This window comes from Lactuca serriola, chromosome 5 (genome assembly GCF_051521515.1).
Source record: "Lactuca serriola cultivar US96UC23 chromosome 5, Lser_US96UC23_V15, whole genome shotgun sequence".
In the NCBI taxonomy this organism is placed as follows: Eukaryota; Viridiplantae; Streptophyta; class Magnoliopsida; order Asterales; family Asteraceae; genus Lactuca; species Lactuca serriola.
This window is the reverse complement of record NC_136412.1, coordinates 24762335-24773071: the sequence shown is the minus strand read 5'-3', so window position 1 is coordinate 24773071 and position 10737 is coordinate 24762335. Positions and strand designations below refer to the sequence as shown.

The window sequence follows — 10737 nt, the reverse complement described above, 5'->3', positions numbered from 1 at the left end:
AACATATCACGTTCCTAGTTTTATCTTGACATAAAACCAATAATAACAACGTACATATTAATTAACATATAGAACTTCCGAGTATAACTCTGGAGCTATATCACACACAAAATATATATAGAATCCTAAGTATAACTCAATATCTACATTAGTATAATACTATAATAATAACACGCTAACAAGTATACGATAGCTATATAGATACAAAATAATTATATCCCGATTAACGAACGTACTATCATATAATTATAGTATTAACTTGTATTCAATATTTAGCATGCGTTTTCCCCCGAAAACATTAAAAAGTGGTGCCATCAAACTTAGCCTAATATCGTGCTTCGATAGAATCTCTCTGAAAACGGTCAGCGGCTCGTCGTTGTCAGGCTCGGGAAGGGAAACGACCTTCATAAACGAGACAGAATGAAAGGAAAAGGTGTAAGGAATAGAAGAGGCCGGACTTGCTATTTATAGGCTGATTTTTGACCTTCTCACTTCGTGAGATTCAAGACTCACGTCGTGATCCATGGCAAGAGTCATCACATAGTCTTCCTAGGTGTTTTCTTGGCTCGATTAGTGTCCTACAGTGTCCTCACGTCGTGTGAAAAAAAAGCTCACATAGTGAGCTTTTTGGTTATCGTTCCGTACACTTCTAGCTTCGAAATGTGGCATTTTGACTCCTCACGTCGTGAGTTTTTATGCTCACGTCGTGAGTCCAGTCAGATTAGGGTTTCTGATACGTGTCGTGCTCTCAGACAGCTGTAACTTCAAAATGTCATAACGTTTGCATACGAACTCCGTTTTATATCCATGCGTAGGTATTTACGAGTACTACAACTCTCTTTTATACTCCAATAGCTAATTCTAAGTCTATTTTAAATTCCTCTTATTATAAAGATTTATAGTGTTAGGGTTTATCATAACTTCTTCAAGCGAAGTCAGATTTAGACGTTCTCTTATTTTTGGAATCATATGGACATATACTTTGAGTTGTATCATAAATTATGTACCAAAGTTCACACTTGTATGAGAAATTATAGTAAGTTTATCATATTACTAGTTTAACAAAATCACATTACATGATTGGCATAATCACATGTGATTGGTTTTGACCTATTTTGACTGGTGTTACAAAAACTGTTTATCGTTTTACAAAACTCTTTTAAACTTATATATTGTCAAAAATCATGTCTACTTAGATATAGTTATATAAATAAGGTTGAAAGGACTTAGGACTGATAACTCGCTTTATTTCCTGTTCCTCGTTTGGTTGTGGACTTAGGGTATAAGTTATTTGTCCGAGTGTCGTTTATATCTTAATTATATATTATGTATATGTATGTAGATATAAAAGTACTTACAATCAGTTCAATACCTTTGAGTAGCAATGGCGTTAAAACATGAACAGTCATTTAATTATAGAGCTTACTAGTAAACTATAATAGGTATTGTTTAGGAGAATAATACTTCTATTTCTAGAACAATGAAACTTACAAGAGTCAGTTCAAACATACATCAACAAGAACAAAAAGGAACATACGGTAACAAGAACAGAAAGAAACATACAATAACAAGAACAAAAAGGAACATACAATAACAAGAATAGAAAGGAACATACGATAACAATAACAGAAAGGAACATACAATAACAAGAAACAGAAAGGAACATGCATGCATCCTTTTACAAGAACAAGATAACATTAATGTGAAACTACTTCATGGCTTAGCAATATACTTGTTAGGCCACGTTTTGTAACCAGAGTCTCCTGGAGGGAGAAGGGACATTGTGTGTATAGATCTATACGGGACTGACAAGCCCACATCCCGACTGTTCGCTACAGTTTGGCCGGCAAGGCCAAGGGGTGACAAATGTCACATCAGTTTCGACGCCAGTAGGTCGTCCTGTTAAGCACTTGTCAATCAGTATGGTTATAACCACATCACATTTTAACCTTAATTAAACAAATTTGTTTTAAGGTAGTTAGTGTTTCAGCAGTTACTTATTACAGCATCACTGTACACTGTTATTTTTCCCATTACATTTATATAGTGATCTTCTCACATAAAAGGTAATGTAAACTATTTTTTGGTAATAATAGTGATATATTTGGGAAAATTCTCACTTTAACAAAAGAACAAACATACAGAACAGTTGGGTCTTGGTAGAAGACTACTCTCCATTTTAGTAGAAAATATAGGATTTTCTAGGAAGTATACAAACTTTACATCAAACATTTTCAAACTTTACATCCAACACTTACAAACATTTTCTTCAAACTTATACAAACATTTGACACTAAAATGTTTATGAACTCACCAAATTTAATGTTGATCTACTCTTTCAAAATAACTTGTATTCTCAGGTCAAGGTACACTAGACCAGGTTTTAAGAAGACGGAGTGTGTCCAAGACCCGTCTTTTATTTTGATATTTATATTTTTGGTGTCTTACAAATACATTCAGAACACACTTGTATTAACTATATTATTAATGAAATGTTTGATGTTGTTGCTAGTTTTACTATTGTGCATTGTTATGGTAGTGAACATGACGACCTCTGCCCCCGAACGTTTCCGCCATTCTAGTTTGGGGGTGTGACACAAGGGATGAAATGGGACTGGGGGTTAATGAGGGAAAGAGTTTTTGGATAGTTAATGATGCTTACATAGTGCTCAAACCCTAAAAATTATGGTTTTCAATTTTCCACGTACACCCAAAAAAACAAAAACATACGCCCAACATACGCATCAAAGTGGCACATTTAACTAATGGGGCCATGGGACCCTTCTTTCAACAAAAAATCCATATTAAGGGTCAAAAGTGTAATTTAACTAACTAATTAATGTTATAGAGGATGATTTTTTATGTATGTCTGAAGATATAAGACAATGAAATACAAAGTAAGAATTTAAATAAATATAAGAACACAAGGGGCAATGTTATAACTCATAACATAACAATGGTTGCTCATATTTGAAGTCTTTCATATGTAAGACACTCACCCATGTAAATATACTCTAGTTGCTACTTCGGAAAACCACTTTGAACTACTTGCACTCTATAAGACGACAAGAGAAAGTGTATGGATTCAAGCTATAATTAGCCATATTTAAAGTAGATCTGATTTAGCTCATGATTCCAATGAATCAGTTGTCATATATGTAGATAACACCATTGTTATTGATCAAGCGAAACATAGTTATATCAAAAGGAATAAACACAAAACACATCTCACCAAAAAATTTCTTTATACATGAAAAACAATCATTTCAAAAGATTGAGTGCAACATATTCTATAATATAATGTCACACCCCAAAACGTGAACGGTGGAAATGTTTCGGAGCGGAGGACGTCGTGTACAGTATCACAACAATGCATAATAGTAAACAAGCAACAACATCATCCATTTCATTAATAATATAATTTTAATACAAGTGTGTTGTGTACAGTTTATAAGACACCAAAAATTTCTTTATACATGAACAACAACCATTTCAAAAGATTGAGTGCAACATACTCTATAATATAATGTCACACCCCAAAACCTGAACGGTGGAAACGTTCCAGGGCAGAGGACGTCATGAAAGTTATCACAACAATGCATAATAGTAAACAAGCAACATCATCATCCATTGCATTAATAATATAATTTTAATACAAGTGTGTTCTGTACAGTTTATAAGAAACCAAAAATATGAATCAAAATAAGAAACGAGTCTTGAAAGCTCCATCTTCTCAAAACCTGGTCATCGGTACTTGTCTACTGGTGACCTGCGAATACAAGTTATTTTGAAAGAGTAGATCAGCATTAAAGTTGGTGAGTGCATAAGTATTTTAGTGTCATTACTTGCATGAAAGTGTTTGTAATTGTTTGATGTAAATGTTTGTAAGTGTTTGTAGTAAATGTTTGTATCTCCTAGAAAATCCTATATTTTCTACTAATAAGTAGCCTTCTACCAAGGCCCAAATGTTCTGTGTGCTGTGTTGTTTGTATCTTTCCTAAGTGTGACTATTATTACCAAAATATAGTTTTACATTACCGTTTATGTGAGAAGATCACAATGTGAATGCAATAGGAAAATATCAGTGTACAGTAGTATTGTATGTAACTAACTACCTTAAACCAGTTCGTTAATTAAGGTAAAATGTGATATGATTATAACCATACTTGATCAACTAGTATAACACGACGCTCTAACGCATCGAAATGGTATGACATTAGTCACCTGTAGACCTGCAGGTCCCACTGTAGCTAGCAGCAAGGTGTGGGATAGTCAATCTCGTATAGATCTATACACCAATTAATGCTCTCCCTCCAGGAGACTCTGGTTGCAAAATGTGACACAGCATTAGATTTCCATGCCATGAAGTAGTGGCTCACATTAATGTTATAGTGTTCTAGTGTTTGTATAGTATGTTCTAGTGTTTGTATGTTCTCTCTGTACTAGTGTAGTGTATGTTCTCTTTATTTCTCATCATAGTAAGTTCTCTTGTATTGTGTCGTGTATTGTATGTTCTCTTAGTTTCTCATCATAGTAAGTTTATATTGACTCATGAATGAACTGACTCTTATATGTTTCATTGTACTAGAAGTAGTGAGTAGCGACTTCCTAAACTATACCTATTATAGTTTACTAGTAATGTTGTTTGTATAAATTAACATGTTTGTACACCTTTGCTACCCAAAGGTTTTGAACTGAATGTAGACTTTAAAATCCATATACATACATATAATATATAACTAAACTTCAAACAACCTTCGGACAAACAACCGATACCCTAAGTCCATAACTAAACAAGGAACAAGAAATAAGGTGAGTTATCAATCCTTATTCCTTTCAATCCTACTTATATAACTATATCTATATAGAGATGATTTTGACAATATATAAGTTTGAAAGAGTTTAATAAGGAGTTTTGCATATAAAGAGTTTGTAAAACGATTTGAAGCAGTTTGTTTGATAGCACAGTTTGAAGTATAGTAAATCCGTCTGACTGATAGTTAGTAATCACATGTGATTGATATAATAACTATAAAGTTTCAACTTGTATCCCACCCCCCCCCCCCCATAAAAGCATTTAAAATTGTTTAAAAGTGTAAGTTAAGGGGGTATGAACTCACATGCGGTGAGTGATACGGATGAAAGATCGGTTTGTAGGATGCTAAGTGTCAAGTGAAGACTTGAACACAACAGATCCTAATAAACATATAATGACACATATATGTATATAATTAGTGTTTAAATGACAAATTATGCAAGGAAGGACACCCTAGGACATAGGAAACACTTAGATTCAAGTGCTACAAGTACCAAGGGTTGCATATAATGGGTGTATGGCCACACCTTGGGGTGTACGGACAGAATGGTATGTTTCATGTGTGTGTACGACCAGAGTTTATGGCCCAAGTGGGTGTGCAGCCACACACTCATGGTGAAACATGTCCATGAGTGATTTAATGTCTTATTAATCATCTAGGAAGTGTGTCTTAACCAACGCTTAGCCTTAATGGAAGTTTAATGCCATTTAGACCTTAAAAGCGTGTGTACGGCCACACAAGGAGTGTACGGCCGTACAACCTTGATGATCATGTAAAAATGGTCAAAAGTGTATTCGAAGTCTCTAACTTGCAACCCCTAAGTGTTCTTGATCAAGTACTAGCATAGAACATGAGTTTTGAGGCCATTAAGCACTAAATAAAGGGGTGTACGACCGTACACTCCTTAATGATCATGGTTTGGACGTTTTCTAAGGAGTAAAGCTAGTAAGTAACAAGCATGAGGAGTGGTACTTACAATATAGAAGCCTTTAGGGGTGTCTGGGGTCCAAAAACTTAGTAGGCGTTCTTGGAGAACACTTGAAGATCTAAAGAAAAGGAGTAATTTCATGGATGAAATGATAGATCCTTACTAGATAGTGTAACGAATCATCAAATCAAAGGAAGAAACACTTACAACTTGAAGATCTAGATGAAAATTCGGATGATACTTGAGAGAGAAGTCGATATCTTGGCTTAGGAGTGTGAAAAGAGGTAAATAAAGGCTAAGACTCTCATTTATACATGAGAGTGTATGGTTGGGATGGGTGTATGGCCATACACCCATGTGTGCGGCCACACACACCTCATGAAGGGGTGTTTCGCTCAATTGAAAGGTGTTGAACTCAAATACACTCATCCCTAGCCTCATACCTTGGTTTTACTAGGCTTAGACCACTCAAATTGACTCTAAACAATGCTAGAAGATAGTAAAAACGAGTCTGACCTTGATTGATTTGAATAAGTGTACAAGATATAAATTTTGGGTTGTCACATATAATAATCATTCAAACTTGTTCACCAAGTCACTACCAAAGTATTCATTCCAAAAGCATGCATAAGTAAGCATTACATCCTGATGTATATTTAACACCTTGTTGAGTTCATGTGAGGGGGATCATACTTATGAATGATTGTGTGATCTTTTTTTTATATCTTCACTTTTACGGGGTTTTATTCCATGAAGTTTATCTTGACAAATTTGTTTTTAACGAGACAAAAATGTTTGTCACTTTAATACATTTAACCATTATGCACTCTTTTGTCTATCGTTTAGAGTTTTTCATCCCACTGAGTTTTCTTTTAACAAGGTTTTAATGAGGCAATTCATGAATGGTTATTTCCCTCTTGTAAGACGTTCGAATCATATTGTTTTATCCTTCGAACAAAGTGTATGTCCCAAAAGATTTTTTCTCCGACTAAGTTTTTAATGAGATAGCTGTTTGATGTATGTCTAAAGATATAAGACGAAGAAATATTACAAAGTAAGATTTGATGTAAATCTAAACACTCAAGGGGGAATGCTGTAACTCATTACATAACAATGGTTGCTCATATTTAAGTCTTTCTTATGTAAGATTTATGTACATAAGTCCTATAACTTTTGGTTTACCCAAACGTTGCCCAATATATAGTAGGTTATTATGTATTTCTTAACACACTTGCAAAATCCTTGAAAATGTGAATATTCCACACAGTATTCATATATGAATATACTTAATTCTTTATTCACTTAAGAATATTATATCTTACATCGTGTCGGTATGAGCGCTTAAACAACAGATGACGAAACGTGTGGTCTAGATTCATTTTAACGTTCTCAACCTTGTATTATTTTCAGTTGAACTTTCATATCTCTCTCTCTCTCTCTCTCTCTATATATATATATATATATATATATATATATATATATATATATATATATATATATATAGAGAGAGAGAGAGAGAGAGAGAGAAGGGTTATATAGAAAACAAAAAAAACCATAAAAATCCTAAAAATGCATGAAAAAATACTTAGAGATCACAAATATTTTTTTTGACATTTTATACCTAAAAATCTTAGGTTTATTTACAAAATCGCTGAAAAAAAAATAAAAAAATCGTTTTTTTTTTTCTTTTTTTGGTTTTTTTCAAAAAAAATTCAGCGAAAATAATGAAAAAGCTATGAAAATACATAATAAAAAAAAAGTCTAAGTATTTTTTTTATGTATTTTTAGGGTTTTTTTTAGAATTTTTTGTTTATATATATATATATATATATATATATATATATATATATATATATATATATATATATATATATATATATATATATATATATATATATATATATAGTAAGCTATAAATTGCGCTATATCGGTGTTATAGTGACGCTATAGCGTTTTGCGGAGGTCAATAACCGCTATTTTCATTTAGCGTTTTCATTTCGCGGTACCGCTATTAGCGGCGCTATTCACGCTATTTACCGCTATTTCAATAACCGTTATTGCGGCGCTACGGGCGCTATTCCATTTTCGTTCACATTTTCGGCAATTTGGTTGCTTTGACAATGAAAAATTAGTTTTAATGATCTCGTTATACTTTCATTTTAAAAAGTCCGAACAACTAACATAATTAAAAGCATGCATAGTAACTACGTCTACCGACAACACTCTTTCTCATCTCTTTCTATACACACGAAGACTTGAGCTGCTATGCTCGGACTCCATTAATACTTGTTGTAAATCGACCCACACCTATGACGCTACGACTTGTGGCTTAACTCCTTAAATCAACAACGACCTACTAATACGATATTGAACCCGTGCAATGCAATTAAATTTTATTTGACACTTTTATACTAACTAGTTTTCATATTACTATAATAGAATATTATGTTATGTTTTTATATGACTTTTTAGATTTGATGATACAAATTCTATGTAGACTTATATTATTAATACTCAAATATGTAAATTCTATATAAATATAATATAAAATTATAAATTATAAGTAATAGTAAAAAACCGCTATTGCACAGCTATACCACTGCGATAACCGCGATCTCAAATAGCGGTATGTGACCGCTATTAAAATTTTGACCGCGATAACTGCATAATATATATATATATATATATATATATATATATATATATATATATATATATATATATATATATATATATATATATATATATATATATAAAAGAGAGAGAGAGAGAGAGATTAAACATTATATTAACGTGAGAGTACTAATGTCGTTCATAAAAACAACGAGTTACAAGATACAAAAAGGCCTTCGGGGTATGGGACATGTGGATCGAAATCCTTATTATTTATACAAAAGTGAAGCACGTTATGTGAGGTGCATCACATTGTCACAAAAGAAAACTGATTTAAGTAGCACTTTCAACAAGATAAGCTTGATGAGGGGCATCCATGCTCTTGGTTTGATTACGATCTTCCAAAACATTCATTTGTTGTACGATAGAACTGCAACTCGTTGATGTTTCGAGCATCGTGCCTTCCTTCATAGTGTTATCAATAACATCATTTATAATTTGTGGCAACGTACAGAACTCTAGTGGTTCGTCGACTTTGACTTCAATATTGCTTTGTTCTTTGGTGCATTTCACGGTCACAGTTTGATCTTTTGTGTTGGTCTCTTGTTCTTCTTTGTGTTTTGGCATGTCGCAATTATGGTGTCTCTCGAGAGTTGAAACAGAAGTTGGCATGTTCTTTTCGAAGTCGATATTTTTGGTGTTGTAATTCTTGTAAACCAAATACAATACCATTTGGATTATTCCGAGCACGAACCCGATTATGTTCGGTAACTGAGATATTATATTTCCGTAAGACTATATAGTAATGATAATAACCAAATGCATAACCCATATTACAACAGGAATCAGCTAAAATACATTTATTTTGTTAAAATTTCTCCTAAATTATAATACGAAAACATATATACACATATATAAGCTGTATTGCATAAAAATATGAGAAATTAAATATCCTTTAATTTTTTTCTGTTCTTATGACAAAAATATCTTAGAGTAATAGAAAGAAACTTACCGCAACATATATGTCTTTTTGAAGTAAACCATAGAAGAACCACATAACCGCACTCAATGCCAAGTAAAAAGACAACCAAAATGGCATGAATTCTACACTCTTTGTTTGTATCACCTTTTTCTGTATTACATTCAACAAAATTACTTCAATCTGGGATCATTCGACCCAAAAAGAAAAAAGGCCACGTTGTATAAATCTGGTTCTGAATTACGTACCATGATGCTTAGAGGGGCTGCATAAACACTAACAGAAATTACCATGCATATCCATCCAAGAATCTCGACTCGGGTCGGACCTTCAGCAAGGAAATGGGTCGAAAGAGCAATCACCCAAAATGCTACGAAGTTTAACAATACGACCAATTTTATGGTTTGAATCTGCAACATCATCAAATGCTATAGCTTTTGTATTAAAGATCATACAGGAATCAATGACATCTTTTTGGACGTCAGTATCACCTTAATGGTCTTCGGGGCATACGCGATAAAGATGGCTGTGTAAAGTGTCTCGATGATACAGCCAACAGCATTGATGGTGATCAGAAGGGTCGCGTCGGTTTTAAGTGTCGCGTAGTATATCCAAATCATCGAGCTAAAGAGGGCGACCACATAGGGTACCGATAGAAACCCTTGCGTTGATTTTCTCTTTACGATACTGTAAAAAGTTGGCCTGCATGCAAAGTAAAATAAAAAAATATATATTTATAATCTTCTCTAAATGCAAACAAATTATTTTTTGGTAAAATTACTTTATTAACTTACGCAGGAGCAAGATACACCATAAAGGATACGATGTTTCCTGCAAGCAAAGGAGTAAACAATTAATTTCACTTAAGGCGAGGTTTTCAATATTAATCGAGATTAAAAATGAAACAATAAAAAGATTCGCTGATTAAAAAATATAAATATTAAATCAGAATATTTAAACCACACAACTTTTTTTAAATATGGTCTAACTACATTAATTACTACCCAAAGTTAACATTCAAAAAGTAACCGTCTTTCATAAATTATACCTAAAATGCCAAAAGTAAAAGTCACAGGATGTTGAATATCGGAGAAAATTGCCATATTTTTCTTGTGTTTGAGTACGGAAAACTGAAGAATCGAAAGATTAATAGGCTTCTTTTCTTCCAACAGAAAGCACCTGGAGGTATACTATATTTATAGACTAAAAATCAAAAAACTTATTTACGTGTAGATTACAAGTGGCATTAAGACACTTGGTGGAAAAAATTTCATTTTGTAACAGCTAATCACCAATCTTTTTGTTCGAAGTGGGGTTGATCTGGATCCAATAATACTGTTTTTTTAGTTTATCTAATGGTTTAATCATTTTGTTCTTCATTAAGCTTTGAAAGTTGACCC

At 33.0% G+C, this 10737-nt stretch overlaps 1 protein-coding gene across 1 annotated transcript; it reads right to left on the bottom strand.

Annotated features, from left to right (window-relative positions):
• Window positions 1-8521: 8521 nt before the first annotated feature.
• Window positions 8522-10440, bottom strand: LOC145049372 (bidirectional sugar transporter N3-like). The gene is made up of 6 exons (XM_078997789.1): window positions 10386-10440; window positions 10132-10168; window positions 9829-10039; window positions 9586-9747; window positions 9371-9490; window positions 8522-9129 (listed from the first exon to the last, which is right to left on the bottom strand). The coding sequence occupies exons 1-6, from the start codon at window positions 10438-10440 to the stop codon at window positions 8692-8694; spliced, it is 1023 nt and encodes a 340-aa protein (XP_078853915.1). The 3' UTR covers window positions 8522-8691.
• Window positions 10441-10737: the final 297 nt, after the last annotated feature.